This window comes from Gracilinanus agilis, chromosome 2, assembly GCF_016433145.1.
Source record: "Gracilinanus agilis isolate LMUSP501 chromosome 2, AgileGrace, whole genome shotgun sequence".
NCBI classification, from domain to species: Eukaryota; Metazoa; Chordata; class Mammalia; order Didelphimorphia; family Didelphidae; genus Gracilinanus; species Gracilinanus agilis.
This window is the reverse complement of record NC_058131.1, coordinates 484,459,004-484,481,480: the sequence shown is the minus strand read 5'-3', so window position 1 is coordinate 484,481,480 and position 22,477 is coordinate 484,459,004. Positions and strand designations below refer to the sequence as shown.

General features: G+C 41.0%; 1 protein-coding gene across 1 annotated transcript in view; it reads left to right on the top strand.

The window, feature by feature from the left end:
* POMT2 (protein O-mannosyltransferase 2) overlaps window positions 1–16,671 on the top strand; it is a 40,623-nt gene extending 23,952 nt beyond the window's left edge. Inside the window, exons 11-21 of the mRNA XM_044664956.1 lie at window positions 1,583–1,652; window positions 3,543–3,621; window positions 4,795–4,946; window positions 5,604–5,695; window positions 7,978–8,054; window positions 10,998–11,069; window positions 11,333–11,392; window positions 11,483–11,588; window positions 12,324–12,464; window positions 12,779–12,893; window positions 13,258–16,671. Coding sequence (XP_044520891.1) covers window positions 1,583–1,652; window positions 3,543–3,621; window positions 4,795–4,946; window positions 5,604–5,695; window positions 7,978–8,054; window positions 10,998–11,069; window positions 11,333–11,392; window positions 11,483–11,588; window positions 12,324–12,464; window positions 12,779–12,893; window positions 13,258–13,363 — 1,070 coding nt within the window. The 3' untranslated portion in view covers window positions 13,364–16,671. The remainder of the gene's footprint in view (window positions 1–1,582; window positions 1,653–3,542; window positions 3,622–4,794; window positions 4,947–5,603; window positions 5,696–7,977; window positions 8,055–10,997; window positions 11,070–11,332; window positions 11,393–11,482; window positions 11,589–12,323; window positions 12,465–12,778; window positions 12,894–13,257) is intronic.
* Window positions 16,672–22,477: the final 5,806 nt, after the last annotated feature.

Genomic DNA, 22,477 nt, shown 5'->3' with positions numbered 1-22,477 from the left:
TTACAGAGGGCTCAGGTGTTTCCAACAAACCTCACATCCAAATCTTCTTATCTTTAGACAGACAGATTGCTACCTGTAGGTTGTGCCTTCTGCTGACATGGTGCAGAGGACAATGGTCGCCTTCTGTTCACCTTTCCTATATTTCTGCTGGTTATCTTGCTCTATCTTGCTCTGTTTTGATTTCTCAGATTAAGGTGACCTGAGCTGCTGGATAAACTAATCAGTTCTTTGCAGACAACATTGCTGCTGTTCACTTTAATCCATTTGTTTGTTTCTTTCCTCATCTCTTTCTATCATGGCTTCTAGCCCAATTTCTTATAAAAATCTGACTTGTAAAATTATTCTGACGGCCTCTGTCCTAACCAATAACAAATTATGAATCCATTGCACAGGAACTTTGTCAATTTCTTTCCCTATAGATGGGCAATTATATGATTGAATATGATTGAGTCTTTTGTTTTTAATGTAATTTAAACTAATGGGATAAAATGAATGACTTTTTTTTATTATGCCCTTAGAATTGATTCTAAGTATTGATTCCAAGGCAGAAGCATGGTAAGGGCTAGGCAATGTGGCTTGCCAACAGGCACAAAGCTAGGAAGTTTCTGAGACTAGATTTGAACCCAGACACCGCCCTCCCCCTTCCCCCAGGGCCTTATGTTCTATCTACTGAGCCACCCTGCTGCTCTAATATGAATGACATTTAAGATGGGTAGGCCTCAAAGTTTTGTTGTAGTAGTAGATGAGATAAGAGGGAAAATAAAAACTTTGGACCCTTTGAAATTTACATTGACATGATTAATTGTATGATAATAGCGATCCATTGTGCTGGTTCAGCTACCAGATTCAAACTTAGCATTTCAGTTAGAAAATAGGAGAGCCCAGCTATTAGCAGAAAGCTATGGGCCTACTCATATGCAGTATTTGAGAGAGCCTAGTATTCTAGAATGTCTTTGTGTTCTTCCTTTTTGCTAGTATAGGTTGATAAAAATGAGCTTTCTCTTTCAAAATAAATCATTTAAGCATATGATATTTTACTTATAATAATTACCCTGATTTTTAGAAAGGTCATATAGGTATGAACATCTCTGGGATTGGGCTTTCTGATTAATTCTCTAGAGATTTGTATGCGTGCTTTTGTGTGTGTGTGTTATATGACTATTTTTAGTCAATAGATTTACTTCCAAGTCTGACCTTGGTCTTTTTCCAAAACATTAGTATTTCTAGAGTATTCCTAGTTCTTCACTTCCTGGTAAAGAAACTTTTAAAGGCCCATTCTGCCTTGCTGTGATCACTGTAAATTCCTTTCTACACTGTCACCTATTTTAGATCCTGACTGGCTATAGCTTCAGGTTATAACAAAAGTTGGCTTTGCTCTTCTCTTCAGGAGTTCACTCCTAAGAAATGGCATGTCAGAGATCAGATAATCACTGGCAAAATTTTCAAGGTCTGATATTTGGCTTTTGGAAGAAGAGCTGAACTCTTAGTCAAGGGCATGGAACTGATTCTTCAAAGGGGTGGTGTTCTTTATTTAATTATTCCCAATTTGTGATGTGAGACAATATTTATTTCTCCTTGGCAGATCTTCTAGACCCTTCTTTCCCAGTAGAGTTTGTGAAACATGGCGACATCATTCGGCTGGAACACAAAGAGTAAGGATATTTAAGAATGAAAGTGTTTGAGGATTAGGGAGGAGGATTCAATTGTCAGAAGACACACATATATAAAGACCTGGTAAATGCAGATGAGAGACCTCCTGGGGTAGACACTTAAGCCTTTTCCTAACTAGACTGAATTTAGGGTGGGGAGTAGGGATTTACCTCGTTTAGAGCATACAGTTAATATAATTGTAGTAGGATCGGATAAAAGGTACCAACATTTTCTGTCTCAAATATGTTTCTTTAACATATTTAACATATTAACATATTAACAGGGGGTATGAGTGGGCAGGGTAAGGGGAATGTCTCTCATGGGAAAGAGATTCTTACTTGTTTCTGAGTATATATTTGGATTAAGTTTGCTTTTTGAGGCATGTAAAAGTTCTCTTGGGTCAAGTAGGGTACTCAAAGCAATTGGGGTTAAGTGACTTGTTCAAAATCAGACAAACTAGGAAGTTTTTGAGGCTGATTTGAACCCAGGTCCTCCTGTCTCTAGGCCTGATTATCAATTTCATTGAGGTACCTAGCTGTCCTCACCCAAGATAAGGTTTTTTGTTTTTGTTTTTTTTTTTTAAAGAGTTTCTTCTCCTCTTCCAAAACTCTCCCTTGTGGTCAGATATGATAACTGTAAGAGGACCATTTAATGTATCTTATTAGTGGACCTAGTAGTATTTCTAACAGGGCCCCATATCCTTTCTCTGAATATCTCAAAATAGGTATTCATAATGACCCTATCAGTGTAGCTTTTCTCTCTGGTGTGTGGATCACAGCCCATCTGTGCCTGCATATTCTGAGTGATTCTTGTCTGTGTCCTCCCAGAAGTTTCTCATAGGAATAAGTTGAATAATAAGAATAATTATTATAATAATATAAGAAGAATATATAATATTAAGAACAATGAGTACTTTGAGGTCCACAAAATTATATCCATTCTCTCATTTGAATCTTACAACCCTAGGAAGTACTTGAAAACAGGTATTGCTTTCCCCATTTTACAGATGAGGAAATCTCAGAAAGACAAAATGCTTTGTCACTGGTTATATCTCTAATTTCCAGAGGCCAGATTTAAACCTACATTCCTTGATGCCAAGCCCATCACTTTCCACTACACTATAGTTTCTTTAATACTTTTTACCATTTGACCCAGGCTGCCAAATAATTTGGGTTCTTTTATTATTCTTCGGATGTTATTTGAGTGATATCTTGGATTTAGTAGTTCATATTATAGTCTCTTCTGATGGCCCTTTCTGAGTTGCCATTTCTTTAGACCTACTTGGTACTGTGGCACAGTTGTAGGAGAGAAATTACATTTCTTTGTTTTAGAATCACAAAATTCTAGAGGTGGGAGGATATTAGATGTCATCTAATCCAGACCCTTCTCTTCAGAGATAAGGAAACTATAATCTAGATCAGTGATTCCCAAAGTGGGCACTACCACCCTCTGGTGGCTGCTGCAGCGATCCAGGGAGTGGTGATGGCGACAGGTGCATTTATCTTTCCTATTAATTGCTATTAAATAAAAAAAAATTAATTTCTAGGGGGCTAAGTAATATTTTTTTCTGGAAAGGGGGTGGTAGGCCAAAAAAAGTTTGGGAACCACTGAGCTAGGGGGTGAAGCTCAAGGTTATACAGCTTGGTATGGCAAGTTTGGAATCAGAGCCATAGATAGTATTTTCTTATTTATTTTTAATACTTACTATCTTAGAATTGATACTAAGTTTTCAGTTCCAAGGCAAGAAGCCTGGCACTCAGTCTACAGAGCCATCTAGCTGCCCCCTTGATTCATAGTATTTTGACTTCTTTTCTTGGTGTTTTCTAACTCCATCATATTTATTGCTTATCTTCCTTTAGATGATACAAACACTCCTTTCTTTTGAATTCTAGGACTTCTCGAAACCTACACAGTCATCAGCACGAGGCCCCAATGACACGGAAGCACTATCAGGTCACCGGCTATGGCGTAGTAAGTAAACAGCCAAAGTGATGAGCAGGTTGTAAAAAGTAGTAGAGACTGGCGTATTGCCATTTTGGCAGGACATGTCATCCTCAGACTCTCAGAATGTCCCTAAGGCTTTGGGGACTTGAGCTAAGACTCATTTAACATTTGGAAGATTTTTGGCTTTGCTTACTGTGGGAAAGGCAGTCTGTAAAAACCTATCTATCCCCATCCCAACCCTATCATAATATTTATATGTTCTATTTGGTACTGAAGTTTAATAAATGTCAAAAGATATTAATTGGATTTCATCAACCATAATGAATCAAATTTGACTTATAAGCCAAGGGTCCAAAGTGAAAGAAGGCCCCCGGATTTCCTATTTATAAGTACAGATATACTGAATGTAAGTACACATATATCGATAATCCTCTCATTATCTCCCAATGCATGTTCACTGACCTTTTTGATCACCTTTAAAGTGAAGAACTATCTAAATCTTTTGGGATTACCTTGAAGGTAAATGTGACTGTTAGTCACTGCCAAGGCTTCAAAGATCTCAAAAGGATCTTGGTTTCTCATGCTTAGCCAAATGTCTTTCTCAGTCCCTATTTTCTCTTGCCAATGAAAAAATAACTCTTTTTAACTTGAAGTCACCAATGAATGAGAGTTGTATTAAGCTTTCTCTTAATCTTTTGGGCTTCCCCTGAGCAGAACTAGGCAGAAATCTTAATTCCTAAATAGCAACACACAGGCCAAGCACTTTTTTTTTCTGTATTCTTCCTGGCTCAAAGCAATGAGCAGCCAGATGGCTAAAGTAATGGGTTTAAATGGCCCAAATCAGTTCCTGCTGGCTCAGGGCATAGCATCGAGGTTGGTGGCTTGAGGACAACATCATGTGTCTAGAGTCTAGACTATAGTTCTGTGAAATGAGGGAATTAGATTCATAGGTTCAAAAGACTAAATGATCTTGCTTGGTTGTAATACATTCTATATGCTGGGCTTCAGCAATCATTGAATGGATGAAACTACACTCCAACCCCAACTTTTAAAAGACTAATGCCAATTTACTTCACCCTTTGTCTTAGTAGCATAATTATTGATGATTGAGAAGTTTCTGTTTTCATCATCCCTTTTGGTCATTTGTTTCTTTAAAGTCCTTTAGCTTCATGTGTGCTTTTCCCTTGATTTATGTGGCAGAATGGGACAGGGGATTCAAATGATTTCTGGAGGATTGAGGTGATGAATAGGAAATCTGAGAATCGGATCAAGGTCCTGAGGAGTCAAATTAGACTCATCCATCTGGCCACAGGCTGTGTCTTGGGCTCCTCAGGGAAGACACTACCCAAATGGTGAGTCAATGAGGTCTTGAATTTTCTCATCTAATATTTATTTTTTATTTCCTTACCTTATTGTATGGAGAATACTTTTACTTGTTTGCTTCCAGTCCAATGATCAACTCTATATTATTTTCTTCAGTGATGGATAGAAGTAAAAAGCTGGTGTCAGATAAGTAAGGAGTGCAAAGTTCATTGGCCAGATATTGCTGTCTTAATGAATAGTGTGGCCTGGCAGGTCTAAAAGCTCATGGATCTTCTGACTTGGCGTCACAGCCTCTCTGAAATGGTAATGATGGACTCACAGGATAGTTGTTGAATATAATTTTTGGAGATTATGAGGATTATCTCCAGATTAAAGAATAAAAGATGGGGGGCAGCTGGGTAGCTCAGTGGATTGAAAGCCAGGCCTAGAGATGGGAGGTCCTGGTTTCAAATCTGGCTTCAGATGCTTCCCAGCTGCGTGACCTTGGGCAAGTCACTTGACCCCCATTGCCTACCCTTACCACTCTTCTGCCTTGGAGCCAATACACAGTGTTGACTCTAAGAGGAAGATAAGGGTTTAAAAAAACAAAACAAAACAAAAAGAATAAAAGATGGTAGGTGCAGAAGAGTTTCCCAATTTGGTCAGGTCTCGATGTTCTAGGAGACATATCTGACCACCTTTCACAGGGGCTGGGAGCAGCTGGAAGTGACCTGCACGCCATACCTGAAGGAGACCCCAAATTCTGTCTGGAATGTAGAGGACCACATCAATCCAAAATGTGAGTAAGATCCATCTCTGGTGTGACTATGACATGCTTGTCTCCCCTTTTAACTGGAAAAGAAAAAAGAAAAAACAATCACAAACTTTGACTGGACCCTATTCTTTATTCCAAATACCATCTTATTGCTCTTTTTTCCTCTTAGTTCAATTTTTTAGACACATAGAATGTACCAATGACTCCTTTTCTTCCCCACTTATATCCTCTTAAATCCTCTTCAGTTTGGTTTCCATCTCCATTATGACACTGAAATATTCTTTCTGAAGCCACCAAGATCTTTTCTCATCATTTGTGACCTTTTTTTTGGGCTACATTTTATACTATTGGGTCACCTCCCTGAAACTTTCTTCTTATCTTCTGGAATCCTATACTTACCTGTTTATCCTGCTTCTCTGACATTCTGCCCTCTCTTAACAGGTTTCTCTTCCTTATGACCAAATTTCTGCCAAGGCCGAAGGCCTGACCCTCTTGTTACTCTTATCATTCATTCCCCAGTCTCAACTCTCCACACCTGATTACTTCCAGGCTGCTTACATATTTCTACTGGAATGTCCCAATGTCATCTCAAACTCAGAACTCGTTAACAGCCCCATCAGATACTCCTAAGCTTGTATCTTCTGGTGGCCTTTGTTCTTCTGTTTATTTACTTCATTTTCTTCCACAACTATATCATGCAGTCCTTGTGGCTGGTTGACTCTTACTTACAGCTTTGCACAATCACTATCTTGATTTAGACCCATATCGGTTCATTACTGGTTAATGGTAGATGCTTCCTTTATGGTTATCTCACCTCCAGTCTCTTTTCTCCCAGCTGTTCAGCATAACACATCCAGACTGATTTTCTTTCAGTTTATGTTCACCCTGTCGTTACTCTGCTCAGGTTCCCCACTGAGTTCTGAACCTACCGTCAATTCTTCTATCCCTGCTTCTTGACATGAACCCACTGTCCCTTTTCTCCCTGCTTTTGTTCATGGTGTTCTTTCTACTCCTGGACTCCTCTTTTTTTTCACATCTTATCCTTTTTTTGAGACCTTATTCAATTCAACTTCTCTCATGAAGTCTTCTCTGTTAATCCCTATCCCAGATCATTGTTTCCTTTGCTTTAAATTTCATTAGCATATTTTAATATTGTTCAGTCACCCATATATAACCTTGTCTTGAATCTACCTGTGTTCTTGTTTGCTTTTTTTTTTTTAAACTCTTACCTTCCATCTTTAAATCAATACTATATATTTGACCCAAGGCAGAAGGCAAGGGCTAGGCAATGGGAATTAAGTGATTTACTGAGTCACACAGCTAGGAAGTGTCTGAGGCTAGATTTGAACCCAGGACCTCCCATCTCCAGGCCTCGCTCTCTATCCACTGAGATCTATATGCTCCTTGCCTTTTTTTTTTTTTTAATTTAAAATTTTGGTTGATGTCTTTCGTGACTGCACTTCTTTCATTTAAAGTATTTTTCTCTTACTCAGTAAGCCATCTCTTACAGCAGGTAATAAGGAGGGGAAAAAGTGCAGTTCAGCAAATCTACTTACACATCAACTAAGTCTGACAGTATATGTGATGCCTAGAGCTCCCCCCTCCTGCAAAGAAGGGAGAAAGATGCATTCTCTTATAAATCTTATCGTAGGATCCTTGATTTTAATCTGGAGATTACTTAGGTCACTGAGTCACACTTACTCATTTCACAAATGAGGAAATATTCTCAGAGGGGCTAAAAATCCACCTAGGCTCACTTAGCCAGTAAGTAATTAAAGCAGGACTTGAACCCAGGTATTCCTAACTCCAAGTCCAATACCCTACCTACTATGCCATATTGACTCTTCTTTGGGATCAAGCTTGATCACTGAAATTAAATAACATTTAGTTTCATTTTTTTCCCATTTTTTTAACTAGATGGCAAACTTTTTGAGGTCCCAGATCTCATCCTAGTGAATAGCATCCATTTTCTTTGCATTTCCCCTAGGTCTAAAAGAGTACTTTATACAAAGTAAGTGCTTATTAAATACTGAATGAATTAAATGAAGGAAAATAGTGTTTTGCCAGATTTCAGACTGGGAAATGTGCAAGGAATGAGACTAAACATTTGTTAGTATTCTTTTGTTGTTAGGCTTTAGAATCCTCATCTCTGCTTTCTACCATTAACTTTAACCCCAGGTAATAAATATCTCAAGAAAGTTGTAACCAGACCTTCTTGATAGAAAGGTATATACAGTAAACAGTCTGAATGTGCCGAGGGAAAACAGTCATATGTATCTTTTTTTTACCCTTTGCTCTCTGTTCAGTGCCAAACATCAGCTTGGATGTCCTGAAGCCCAGTTTTACTGAGATCCTACTGGAATCCCACATGGTTATGATCAGGGTAAGGTGACCCAATTCTCATTTAGTGACATTCCATGGAACTGATCCCAGAGTTTGGAAAGTACACACATTTGGGTTTTTTATCAGGGAGGGTGGTGGATACATCTACTTCCTCTTTAATAATAACTTCGAAAGAATCCTTCTTGAACTTTGGAAGCAACTTGGTGATATGGAAAAGAGCATTGGACTTGTTCAGAAATCCTGTGTTTGATTCTTGATACTGCCACTTACTGTGTCTTACTTAAACTCTCTGAGCCTGTTTTCTCATCTATAAAATACAGCTAATAATACCTCCTCTACCTACTTCAGAGGATTGCTTAGATAAAACTAATCAATGCTTATAGAAAGTACTTTGTAAACTGTGCTGTGAAGTATGTAAAGTAGTACTATTATTTGTAGGGTCCTTTCCCTACATCCCATCATAGATATGAGATCAATTCTACACTCATTGATTTTGAGGAGGATTCCTTGGACATTTTGTCTGATGGATTTTACTAGAAAAGACTTTGTGATCAACTTTCAGTCTCGATAAACATTGTAAATAGATTTGGCTCAAACTTAAAAAACAGCCTCTTACTGTCATTGATCTGTGTTAAGAAGTGGCCAAGACGACCTTGTGAGATCCCTGGGTCACTTCTAATTGGAGTCCTTGCTTATACTAACCCTGTGTCAGGGCTCTGTAATCCAGTCCTGCTTAAGGAATCCTCCATTCAGTGCCTTCTTCCAGATTGGTTGCAGAGGTTTTAAGATTAAATCTACAAACTTTTTTTATGTTCTTTTGCCATTATCCTAGAGCAGTGATGGGCAAACTACATCCTGTGGGCCAGATGGTGGGGATGGGGGCCCTGAAATGTTCTATCTGGCTGCAGGACATTATTCCTAATCTGACGAATACAATGAGTAGGATACAAAATACAATGAAACTTCCAAAGAGTTGCCTTAGAAACAGAAAGACAGATGAGCATTTCCTTTCCTCTGGCCCCCTCTTTAAAAAGTTTGCCCATCACTGTCCTAGAGGTAGAGATAAGAAAGAAAAGTGATTTTTTTTTCATATGAAATTTACTGTGAGGTAGAGTAAAAGAAGTGAAAAGATTCCAAAGGGAATGAATGATTCAACAATAGGAGCCACCAAAAAGACTCTCTTCCCCACAGTAGTAAAATAGAGGCTCTACAGCTGGGCTACTGTAGACAAACTTACTTCCTGAGGTTCATTATAGACCTGTGAAGATGGGATTAACTCTTTAAGTATGAAGAAGCAACCTATAAGGATGTATAGCTATGATCAATATAGAGATTTTCTCTTCTTGTCACTTAAATTCATTAAACTAATCTAGGTTTTTTGCAGGAAGTAGAGTGACATGAATACCTATAAAACAATTAAGCTTGCTGCATATATGAGTCTGATCCATCTCTGACAGAAACCTATAAGTTTTTGGGTCTGTACTAGACCAATATGAAGTTATCAGCTTCTGCCATCAGTAACTCCAGTGGGTCCATACTGGATCATTCTCATTTGGGTGCTCACAGTGAAGGGGAAGTTGTTCGTTTGGTAATCTGGCAACCATTCTGGACCCAGGAGGAACAAAATAACCACTCTACACTCCTGCAGGATAATAAAAAACAGATCCTGGGACAATCTCATAAGATTGTTCCTGATCTAGGTACTGGGGAGTGAGTCGGAGCCCCAGTGTGTTCTGAGTGACTTGGCTGTTCTCATTTCATTCTGTTCCCTTTTGGTCAATAGCATTGAACTTCCCTGGATTCTCGATGACTAGTTGGTATGCAAATCTTGCTTACATGCCCTCCTATTGGAGGAAAAGTCTTAGGAGTAGCTGAAGCAAAAACATGTCAGTTTATCCTGGAAATTCAAGGTGAATTTAGCATTGATCAGTTTAGCTAAAGAAAAGCTCTCCTTGTTGTTTGTTATAGATGCTCATGGTAACTCCTAGCAAACAATTTCTTCTTACAAAGATGTGGTTATTAAACATTCTTGGCCTCTGAATTAAAAGATATTGGGCCTTCCAGACTATGTAACCTATTCAGAGGTTTGGGATGCCAAGAACTAAGTAAACATCATCCTGCTCTGTGTTTGTAATTGATTGACGCTGGCCTCCCAGGAGAACTATGAAGTAATTTCTCCCTTACACCATTAACTTCCTCATCACAATTCTCTTAGTCTAGAATTCCCTTAGTAAAGAGAAATGTGGCACAAACCCATGAGAAATATGCTCTGTTTTTCTTAGTTCCTATTTCCTTTGAGTATTCAGAATCTGAATAGAAAGTAATTAATGGATAGTCTCTTTGAAAGTAATAACTAGGAAATTATTGTGAGAATTTAACACTAGCCTGAACCCCCTTTCTTTTTCTTAGTACCCTAAAAGCAGCCTTAGATTTTAAAGAGAAAGTTTTATGTAATATAAATAGCCCTTTCTATGAACCCCACCCTTTGATTGAATTAAGAACAAAGGCTGATGCTTATCTATCAACAAACTATTTAAGATAAGGGGGATGCCTGGGCACTCTGGGGGGACGCCAGAGGACTAGTGGCTCTCTGGCGCCCTGGGTCTGGAAAGGAAGTAGGGCTCTTTGGCTACATTTAGCCTATGTGTTCTTGGAAATGGCTCCCCAGCCTAGTGGAGGTTAGGCAAGGGACTGGCCGGCCCCGCGTGGCAAGAGGCTTTTTCTTTCTCTGACCCACTTTTTAAATTTATTTAATAAATATTTCTAAATTAAGAGACAGTCTCCAGAGAATTTTAATCTTAATATTGTCATCAGCCTGTTGCAGGAGCAAAGAGACTCATCCTTTTCTGCATAGACAGATGAGATCAGGTTCTTAGCTCTGACATACAATCTACACTGTTCATGAGACCTTGTGCTGCTGTTACTCCAACAGTCCCACCTTTCTCTGCCCTTACCCCCATTTTTTGTTGTCTCCTTCCTGCAGGGAAATAGTGGTCTCAAACCCAAGGAAAACGAAGTCACTTCCAAGCCTTGGCATTGGCCCATCAACTATCAGGTAAGAAGATGAAGCCATGTGAACTTTAAGGAATTAGAGGAAACCCATGATGGGGCCTTGGGTAGAGGTGAGTAACAAGGGGATGGGTTTCTCTTCTCTACTTGGCATACTCAGAGGAGTTAATATAGAATTTGGTTACCCTGAGTCATAGGATCTGCTGTCTATAAATTAGAGTTTTCTGTAGAATTTGAAGGATGATTGAGATCATGTGTGAAAAATTCTGAAAACTCCTACATAAACACTTTGGTCTTTACCCCCTCTAGGGCCTTCGTTTCTCTGGAGTCAATGAGACTGACTTTCGAGTCTATTTGCTTGGAAATCCAGTAAGTGCTTTGCTATGGATTTTGCTCTTTGATATTTGTTTCTATGGCTCTGCCTTTCTTTCATACTGCCTTTTTCATGTTTCCACATAGGTTATCTGGTGGTTGAATCTGGTAAGCCTTGGCCTTTACCTTTTTCTGGGAAGCATCTCTACTGTGTCTCTACAGAGGGGAATTCAACTCACTGCAGAAATGAAAGGTGAGTTCTCCAAGCATTTCTTTTAGTAACTTGGCAGAAGGGTAAGTGCCTGTTTACTAAAACCAGGATTTACCTGCCAGGCACATGTTCTGCCTTCTCCTCAATCTCCATATGCCCTTGGCTCCAACCCCCTGCTTCATCCCTCTGGTGGGATGGAAAGGAGTTGCTATGGCAGCTTGTATTTTCCAATTGTTGTGTTGCCACCTGTCACTGGAGATGTTCAGCTTGTGGAAGAAAGCAAGGACAGACATCCAAGCATAGGCTTCCTTTCACTTTGCCATGTTTTTTCTCTTCCCAACTACAGGTTGGCTTCCCATTCCAGGGAACCATGCTCTCTCATTGTGTATTTCAGAGTTGCAGCAAGTAGTGGGCATTCTAGGAGCTGGAGAAAGGAGAGGAGAGTGTTTCCAGCCTCTGACTTTATAGAACTGTGGGTCTTTTAGAAGAAAATATGACTGCTTTTTCTATTATAAATCTGCACTGTAATTAGTGATAAATGACTTCAGGAAAACGCCCTCTTGTTTGTGACTTAACCTCCATGGACTAAAGCAAAAACAAATAACAAAAACCCCAAATAAACAAGGACAGCAACCTCAGTGTTCTCTACCAGTAGCTCTAAAGATCTATGGTTTCTGCCTAGACTCCCAGCTTACTCATTCTTCCTTAATATGTCTTGGCCCCAAGGCAAAATAGTTGAATCCGAGCTTCCTATTTGTGTTGTACTTGTGTCCCAAGGTCTCTGCCAGGTGCTGCTGCATGGAGGAGGGCAGGTCCTACTGGGTTGGCTGCTCCATTATTTGCCTTTCTTCCTGATGGGCCGGGTGCTCTACTTCCATCACTACTTTCCAGCCATGCTTTTCTCCAGCATGTTGACAGGTGTGTATTGAAGAGCCTAGTAGGATAGAAAGGACTTCTTTTGGTCTGATCCAGGAGACATCAGGGAGGGAATGGCAATAGAAAACTGGTACTTCCAAGTAGGAAGGAAGTATCATAGGGAGGAGGAATTGGGAGGTGGAAGGGTATGGTAGTGGGAGGGGAAGAATGGAATTGAATCTCTTGATTCTCTGACTTAAGCTAGAGACTAGGTTTTAGTAAGAGAAAAGGTGAGGAAATTTAGGCATTATCTCTGCTAGGTCTTACATGGGCTGAATCTTGATGGTAAGTGGTTGGGTTTTCCCCTTCTTCTTTAGGGATCCTATGGGATACAGTCCTCAGATTCTGTGCCTGCTATCTGCAATCTTTTCCTCTGATTAACTGGGTGCATATATTTGGGATCTCTCTCCTGATCCTGGGAATTGCCTATAGGTGAGTACTAGACCCTGATGCTAGGGAATGAGAGCTGATCTCTAAGAAATGTTGTGGTTTAATGTGTTTAACTCTTTGATTTTTTCTTTCAGCTTCCTCTTAATCCCTTCTCTGGGATTTGTTTATGTTAGTTCTCTTTTATTAATTTAGTTTGTACCTAGAGATTACTGTGGTCTATACAACACATATAGAAATACGTGGTAGTCACAAAGGAAAAGAGGTGATTGTGGGATAAGAAAGTTTAAAGACTGCTAGACGTTAGAGACCAGACTGCAAATTTTTAGTCTTCTCAGAAGAGTCACGTCTATAATTCTCGGTCTGCCTTTCTGACTCTCATGCATTTTTTCTCAATCTTCTCCCTTAGCTTCTACCTCTTCCATCCTCTGTCTTATGGAATGGTTGGTCCTCTGGCTCAGGACCCTCAAAGTCCAATGGCAGGGTTAAAGTGGTTGGAAACATGGGAATTTTAGAGCCAGAGAATACCAGCCCCAAAGGATCCAGGGACTGCATGCAGGGATGATCAACCAGAACCAGTTCTTCTAGGATGGCAGCTATGGAAACAGCTTCTTTAGAAGATCCTAAGAAGACTCTTATATATCCAGGAGGAACCCACCGGAGGAGAGAAACCCTTGGAATAATTTCAGCCGGAGGCCTTGTGAGTCAGAGGCTCCATCTTCAACTCCAGTAGCTTTTGCCATCAGCAGTTTTGAGATGGGGATATTTAAGATTTATTTAATTCTAATATATTTAAGATATATTAGAAATCCTCTTAGCCCCATTTGCCTGGAATTTGTGCTATATGTGAACATTCAAGGGGACAAATAACGAGGGCAAAAGAAGAGGAGGGGTGGGTGCTTGTATTCACATATATGTGTGAGTGTGTGTGTATATCTAAGTATATTTTCAGGGGAGCAAAAGTGATGCATTTGTCTTTACACCTGTGAAACACAGCCCAAGTAATTGGACAATTGAAAGTTGTAAACGCTTAGGAACAAAAATAGTTTAGTGTCAGTTGCCTATTCTCATTTTTTTTTTACACTGGATTTTTATTTGGTTTTATTCTGTGTTGGGGGGATAAGATGATTTGTGAGTATGACCTGAGTCTGGGACTCAGGCAGTTCTTCAAAAGGTTGCTGACCAGAGAAAGAGTCTCTGTAATTTAGCATGTTTGCCCTGACTTTGGGCATTGCCCAGACAGAAAAGATGGGAATTGTCTAAATTGTGTTTTCCTTGTTTCCACAAACCAGATAAGAGTCCAGGAGACAAGGGTATTCTCCCTCCTAGTTGCTCTTCTATCAGTCCTGACTGGAATTGGACTGCCATTTGGAAAGTCTTATCAGTGGCAGCTGTGTTCTTGATTTCTTGCCTGGTACTGTGACATGAACCTAATGGGCCCAGGGCATTTGGGGGCCTGTGTGCTTGCTGTCTGCCATTTTAGCCCCAATCTCTGGCCCTTTGAGAGTATCAAGCATTGCCAGATTGATGAGAGACACCGAATCCCAGCCTTGGCTGAAGACCACTTCCATCTGTCCTCTCCTGTCCTTTCTCCACTACAGAAAGTCTGGCAAGTGGAAGACATGGATAGAAGTCGTACTCTTCTCACAGTCGAGAGGGAGGACTCTTAGTCCATCTCCTTGTCAACTGTTATAGACAAGGAAAGTGGGAGAGAGAGCTTTATTTGAAATTTGAACCAGAGAAATACCTTGGACATTCTCCAACCAAGTATATGGGGGAGTAAATGGAGTGCTGGGTCCATGTTCCCATCACCTGCTGATTTCTTGGCTTCTTCACACTATTTTTCACATAGCTTTCACTCAACCTGGATGCCTTCATCTTTCTGTCACTATTTCATCCGACTCTTCCTATCCTCAAAGAGTACAGAATATTTCTATCCATCATGATCCAGAAGGCACTTTTCCCCCAGAGACCTGTTACAGTTTTCTTTGTCTCTGTCTTGATGGCCCAAAGCAAGAAATTTGGTCTACTCCTCTTTTTCTCTCTTCTCCCCACCTCCCATTTCCCCCACAGTGATAGGGAACAAGACAGCCCCTGGGCTAGTACCAAACCAAATCAGTCCCTAGTATCTCTGTCTGTCAGATTCTGCACTTTCCATGCATTACTCAATATGCCTCCCTTCAATCTTGGGCACAGTTTAATGCCTCCATGTTTAAACATGAGCCTCTGCCACACTCCATTGCCACCTCTCCTCCTCTCCCCAGGCAGCTCCACTGACTGATGGGGTCATGGGCTCTTCGGAACATCATTGGGAGGTGGTTGCCATGGAGATAGGGAAGAGGTCCTAGGGACTGGCTGTGCTGCCTAGGGGAGGGAGGGGGAGTGAGGTTGTGGGCCATGCAGGGGCCTCTCGGTGGTTCAGACTGACTGTCATTAATGCTAATAGAGGAAATGTAGCAATGTCAAAATCGAGGCAGGTTGGCTAATTAGATCTGGTGCCTGATAACCTCTCCCTCTGAGTGGCTTCGGCTCTCCATACTTCCCCCAGCAGGAAGCGCTGCATGCGTGCCCTGAGCCTGGGTTGCTTAGTTAATTGCATTTGTTGAAGGGAAAGAGAATGAAGATGGCAAAGCACCACCCCTTTCCCTTTCCCCCCAGCCTCAGGGAAGTCTGATTTCTTATGAGCCAAGTATTGGTACCCACTGTGCCTCTTATTTGGAAGCAAGAAGCAGTACGTGGGGAATTATCTAGCCCCTGGGTTCATGGGAAAGGATATTGCCTGCTATGGGGCCTAATAAGAAAGCCTTCCCTGTCCTTCGTTAAAGCCCCCATGACCAGAAACGCTTGGGGGGTAGGGTCTCATTTGGTACGGAGCCGTCATTTCTGACTTGGAAAATAAATGAACAGGCCCAAAGTGTTCCAAATCAGTACACTTTGCTTCTCTTTTCTGCTCTCCCAGCCCTCCATGGATTTCAGTGAGTTTTGAGCTGCTAATAAGACTTAGGACTCTTTAGATGGTTGCATCTGATTTGAAAGCAGAATTCTCTTCTCAACCTCCCCCATCCTCTCACCTTTTCCAAGTGAGTATAATAAGGCACTGGCCCAAGGTAAGCCTTTCAGTGTTTGAGAAAGAACAGAAGGGGCATGGATAAACCCAGAGTGCCCAGATGTGTTTTATACTCACACCATTAGGATAACAATTAGGTTCTGCTGTGTCCCATAGACACAGGGATTCTATTTTGGGGCTTCTCTCCAAGGCTCAGGCTAGAATTCCAAGGTTTCCATTTCCTTCCTTGATTTCTCAGATAAAATGTTTTGTTCCTAGGAAAATTTTGGGTATGTGAGGCAGAAGTATGATTACTTGGGACCCATGTCTGTGAGTGACCATGAAGAGGGTGGCTTGCCTGTCCCTTCTCCCCAGTTTATTGCTGCTGAGAGGGAAGCATATGTTTGCCACAAATTCTGTTTTCCAAAAGCAGGAATTGCAGAAGTTTCCCAGTCTTGCTCTCATTTTCTGGATCCCTGTGAGAAGACATGCTGGTATAGCCTCAAGGACTGAAATCTTGCTACTTGGGTTGGAGATCAAAGTATCTGGCTCTCTGAATTTGAATTTGGAACATCCTATCTAATTTTTTAAGAGAATATCAACAAAAACATATTTCCCTTAAATTTGAGGGGAATGAGAGGGAGATGGTTCCCTTTCAGTGAAACTCTGAGTGACTCCTTAGGTTTGACACTATGCTTTGTAAAAAGGGGTTCTAAGAGAGCATCAGAGGCTAATTTGGCCATTTGGTTTTGTAATAAACAGCTATTGTTTTGAATACATGTTGTTCTACTGTACTTATTTCTGTCGAATTTATTCTTTTGGCCACAGGATTAGGGAGAATGTTACCAGTGGTGATAGTCTGTTCCATTTTGTTGCCTCTCTCAGGCTGAAAATAGAGTTTCTGTCATTACCCAAAACTTTGACAGCTGTCTCACTGAAGGCTTAGGATGTGAAGTGAGTTCCTCTCAGAAGGAAGTTAGACATTGTTGAGTTCTTTCTACCTTTAGTACTTTTCTAAGAACAAGAGAAGGAAGGAAATAAACAAGAAATACTTTACCATTCTCTCTAGTGGCTCAACATTTCTCCCTCTCAAACCCAGGAAAGGCATAAGAAGTACAGGTAACTCTCATGAGTCACCAAGCCAATCTCTGGTTTTTACCCTACTTCTTTCCTGTTTATATTCAGAAAGCCTCCCCATGATCAAAATTGGCAAGACTAGAGTCCTATGTGAAATGTATCTGAGCTGTAGACATAGACATTTCCATGCTGATTATGTTCATTTTAGTATTTTTTTCTTTTTAACTCACAGAAATCTTCCTCTGGCTCCCCATTCCTAGCTCTTGCTTCTCTCTAGCAATCCCCCCACATTCCCTCCCCCAAAAGAAATATGTACTGCCTTAGGCTGTGCTGGCTCATCTCAGAAAAGATTAGGCCTCAACCTCCAGTATTGATTCTAGAGTATTATTTTAACTTTTTTTGTCCTTTTATAACATTTTTTTTTTTGGATTTTCAGTGATTTGAAAGAGAATGAGTCCTCAAAGTTGTCACTGCCAAAGTATCTTCTCCCATTCCCAAACCAGTAGTATTGGGCCAAGCTGGAAGGGAGTTTTACCATCTATTGTCCTAACCCTTGATGGTCATAGTTACAAGACACTCCATGGACTCTTGTTCTGAGGGCACTGATGTTGCCAATTGGATACTGGCCCTCCGTCTCTTTTCCCAGGGTCATGAGCAGTAATGAGAATGGAACTTAATCCTTCTCTTGGTCTTCAGGTAGAAAACAATCCAGAAGAGTAGAAAAGAAGGGAATTAAATAAAGAAGATCTTTGACCTATCCCAGGGAGTTAGATCAAGAGCAATTCTATTTATGAAGACTTAAAAGAGGACATTTGGAAAAGAGATAAAAACTTATGAGACTGGGGACAGCTAGGTGGCTCTGAAGACAGAAATATCAGGTCTGGAGTCGGGAGGACCTGGATTCAAATTCGGCCTCAGACACGTTCTAGCTGTGTGATCCTGGGCAAGTCACTATCCTCTTGCCTAGTCCTTTCCATTCTTCTGTCTTAGACCTGATACTAGGACAAAAGGTAAGGATTGAAAAAAACAACAATCAGACTGGTGAGACCAGGAGGTGAGGAAAAGGGAGGGAACAGAGCTGGATTTTCTAGAGCTGGGTCCACCAAACTACTGGCCAAGAGCCAAGTGCCACTCCTGTCTGTTTTGGTGTGCCCCTCAAGCTAAGAAAGGTTTTTTACATTTTTAAATACAACTAAATTTTAGTTTAAAAACATAACCATTCTTACCTTTCAGGCTAAACAAAAATAGGCAATCCAGTAGGTTGTGATTTGATCACTCCTTCCTTAGAATATTCTGTTTTGCCAAGATCCGAGGCCTTATATAAGGACCCAAAGGAAGTGGGAAAGGGTCTAGACCAGTGGTTCCCAAACTTTTTTGGCCTACCACCCCCTTTCCAGAAAAAAATATTACATAGCCCTTTGGAAATTAATTTTTTTTCAATTTTAATAGCAATTAATAGGAAAGATAAATGTACCTGTGGCCATCATCTCTTCCCTGGATTGCTGCAGCACCCAGCAGGGGGTGGTAGCACCCACTTTGGGAATCACTGGTCTAGACAGAAACAAAGCTACCAGCTTCAAGCAAGGCCTGTGTAAAAGACCTCTGTGGTTGCTTTGGTATTTGTTGTTCACCAACTTTAGAATGGCCTTAGAATTCTTGAACTTTATATTCCACCAGTTGCTGATGATTCAGGTGTCTGAGTCTGTTTAGGAATAGAGAACATGGGCCTCTGTCCTGATGACCTTCCAGGAAAGCTGCTTTTTAAAAAACTCTTACCTTCTAGCTTAGAATTGCTACTATATATTGATTCTAAGGAATAATAGCAGTAAGGGCTTAATTGGGGTCACAGAGCCAAGAAGTGCCTGAGGCCAGATTTGAACTCGGGGTCCTCCTGACTCTAAGTCAGACCTTCTGTCCACTGAGCTACTTAACCATCCATCCAGGTAAGCTTCTTCTTGAACTATTTACAAGAATTCTACTGAAGCAGTTGCATTTTCTCTATAGGAGTGCCATTGAACTACCATTATGCTTTACTCCCGCCATGTTGGGGATGAGAGTAGCAATGTACTTTTGGAGATTGACCAGTATTGAACTCACAGTGACCTGGTCATTATTACACCTATGCTAAAGGGAATAATGTATTGTTTTGCTATATCCTTCCCATTGGGAGAGTGACATATTGGGGATGGTTTAGGAAGAATCTCAGAGAGAGGAAATCCTAGACAATTTGGATAACAGACAAAGGTTAAAGGAATGAAATTTGGGAGTAGAAGAGTAAAATGTTCTCCCATTGGCACTCCCTTATACACCAATCTTTCTGTATGACATTACCACTACTGAAACAGAGCAGGTATAGACTGACACATGTACAGATTTGTTTCCTATTGCTTATTAGGAGAGTGGGACAGTTGGAGAGAACCGAACCTTGTCAGAACCTTGTCAGGCACAGACTTTCTCCTGTGTTTTAATCTAGAGATTAAGGCCCAAGCGACTTTGGAGCCCACATCCTGCGTACAGAGAGAAAACATAATCCTGGGCAGTCGCTCTGTATTGAGGCCAGGATCTAGAAAAGACAAAAGAAAGGGTGGATTTTGATACCTGACCTGCTGACACTAAAAAGGCCACTGTTTCGTGAGATTGTGACTTGGTTTTTCACATGACTCTCTCTTAAATTGTGTTGGTGGCACCATCTTCTCAAATGACCCAGCAAAAGCCATGTTCTTCTGCTTTCCTGGAGATCAGGACTATGCCCCTAGCAGGTAAATCTGTGGGTATTTATTGGTACATGAGAATTCAGGTAACCCTTTAACGCCCAAAGAGAGATGGGACTGTTGAAGAAGCTAAAAGTTGTAGTGGCCTGAGAGTCTGAAGACCTGTATCAGTCCTAGTTCTGCCACTTACTGTAATAATAGTGTTCAATAAACATGAATGAAGTGCCTACTGTGTGTCAGGCACGGTGCCTGTCCCTGGAGATACAAAGCCCAAAAGAGAGCTCAAGGAAGCATATATGATTTACTGAGGATATGGTCAGGAATGAAATGAGTAAGATAGGAAATTTAAGTAAGATAAGTCAAAATGAGAAAATTTGAGGAGGAGCTGAGCATGATTAATGGGAGGGAGGAAAAGCAAATTAGGGAAGGTTTGTTTTTGATGGGAGATGGCACTGAGGTGGAGCCTTGAAAGAAACTAAAAATTATAAGAGGCAAACAGAGAAGATAGTAAATTCCAGGTTCTGGGGACATTCGCCTGGGCAAAGCTACAGAGATGGAATTTTGAGTTCAGGAAAAAAATCTAGTAGTCTGTTTTGACTGGAATATAGAGTATGGGAAGGGGTGCTTGCTGTGTGAAAAAGGACAGCTAGTGGATAGAGCCTGGAGTCAGGAAGACCCGAGATCAAATTTGACCTCAGATACTTCCTAGCTGCTTGATTCTGGGCAAGTCACTTAATCCTATTTGCCTCAGTTTCCTCATCTGTCAAATGAACTGGACAAAGAAATGGCAAATGACTTCAGTATCTTTGCCAAGAAAACCCCAAGTGGTGTCATGAAGAGTTGGAAACAACTGAAAAACAACTGAACAACAAGCCATGTGAACCCCCCCCCCCAAAAAAAAACCCTGGAAAGATAGGTGGGATGCCCGTCTTTAAATGCCTGGTTGAGTATTTGCATTTCATCAAAGAGGCAACAGGGAGCCACTGAGGGTTTTGGAGCAGGGAAGTGACAGGGCCTGACCCAGCTTTTGGCAAAGATATGGAGGATGTATTGAAGAAGAAAGATACTGGAAGGTTAAGGGAGACCAGCTCATCCTGGGCAAGTCACTTTATTTTTCTAGGTCTCAATTTCCTCCTCTACAAATGAGTTGCAACCAAAGTATCTGTAAGGTTTCTTCCAGCTGTAACATTCTGTGAGTCTCTGACTTGTGGAATCCAAAGTGACTGATGGGTTGCATAGTCACTATCAAAGCCAACATTATCCTGTAGAAAACAAACTATAAAATTAAATGGATTTGTTTCTGCCGTAGACCAAATCTGGTCATGAGCAGAGAGGAGGACTGGGCTTAGAGCCAGGTGGTTGGCTATGAGAAAGAGGGACTATGGTAAGCACCTGTGCCCATGCTGTAGGCAGGACTGGCCTCATAAGAGGAGTGGGCAAACTGAGCTTGTGATTTTTAAGGTACACTGAGAAAACCTTGATTCTCAAATATCCCCCACTGACCTGCCACAGGGACTTAATTTCCGCCATTAATTCCTTTGGATTAAAATATTATCGCCTCTTAAAACTGTATTTGCTCCTGTGAGCAGTAGGTAATGCACTTATTCATTACTGGCCATTAAGATCTTGTGGGAAATAGTTTCTTAGATAGTTTTTAATAGATTGAAAGGAGGATTCTTTCAAGCAAGATACAGATCAGGTGAGGGAAGGCACAAAGAACAGGGAAACGGTTTGGGGGGTGGGGATGGCCTAGGGTACAGGATATTGCTAAAGAGGGAAGGCCAGGGTAGTTCCCTGGACATCCAGGGAATGATGGGATGACACTAAGCATGTGGATATGGCTGAGGAAGGAGCATCAAAGGTTGGTCCTAGTGAGAGTGTGCCTGTGCAAGCCTGAGTCTGCCCTCTATTTCCATGCCCAGTCTGGCTGTAAAAGTGATAACTCCCTGTAGGTCAAATCAGTAGGGAGAGAGTGAAATGAGTGAAAGCCTTCTTGATTTTTCTTCTGGCTTCCCTAAATGGAGGAAATGAAGGATATGGAACAGATGCCCTTTAATTTTAAGTGACGGAGGCTGGGATCTGGTGGACACAAAGGCACTCAGACTAGTTCCTTTCTTCACACCATTTCCCATCGAACAAGTCTCCTACTGCCAACTTCAGGAAGTTCAAAAACTGGTTCTCCATGGAGCTTTGGTATGTGGCTCAACCTTCTGTTCTGGAGTAGCCAGTCTTTGATGTCCCTTACCAGAGGTTCATAGGACCTCTCTAGCCACTTTTCCCCTCCTCATAGGATTATTGAATATTAGAGCTGGAAGGGACCTTAGGGATCATTTCCTTCAACCCTCACATTTTATAGTTGGGGAAAATAGCTCATAGAGGATTAATGACAGGCAGGACTAGCATGCAGGTCTCCACTCATGGTTCAATGCTGTTTCCATTAGATTTCAGAATTGATGTCTCTAGCACAAAGCATTTCCTTCTACTACTTCAGCTGTTTCTTACACTTGTAGACTTTGTGGGGAATCAGATCCTTCCCTTCTAAGTGGGAAGAGATTCTAGCACTTTCCATTCCTTCCCCACTGTCCTCTCATCCTTTTGCCCTTACCCTCTCCTCTTTTTTCTCTTTTCTCTCAAAGTAGAAAATGCTAAGACTTGGGGGAGGAAGAAGGGATAGAACATGATTTCAGTGGGAAGAGATGTACGTGTGACCTAATTTCAGTTCTTTTGGGGGATGAGGCAGTGGTTTACCTAAAACAAGCCCTCTTTCATGTATCTGTAATCTATTCATGTTATCT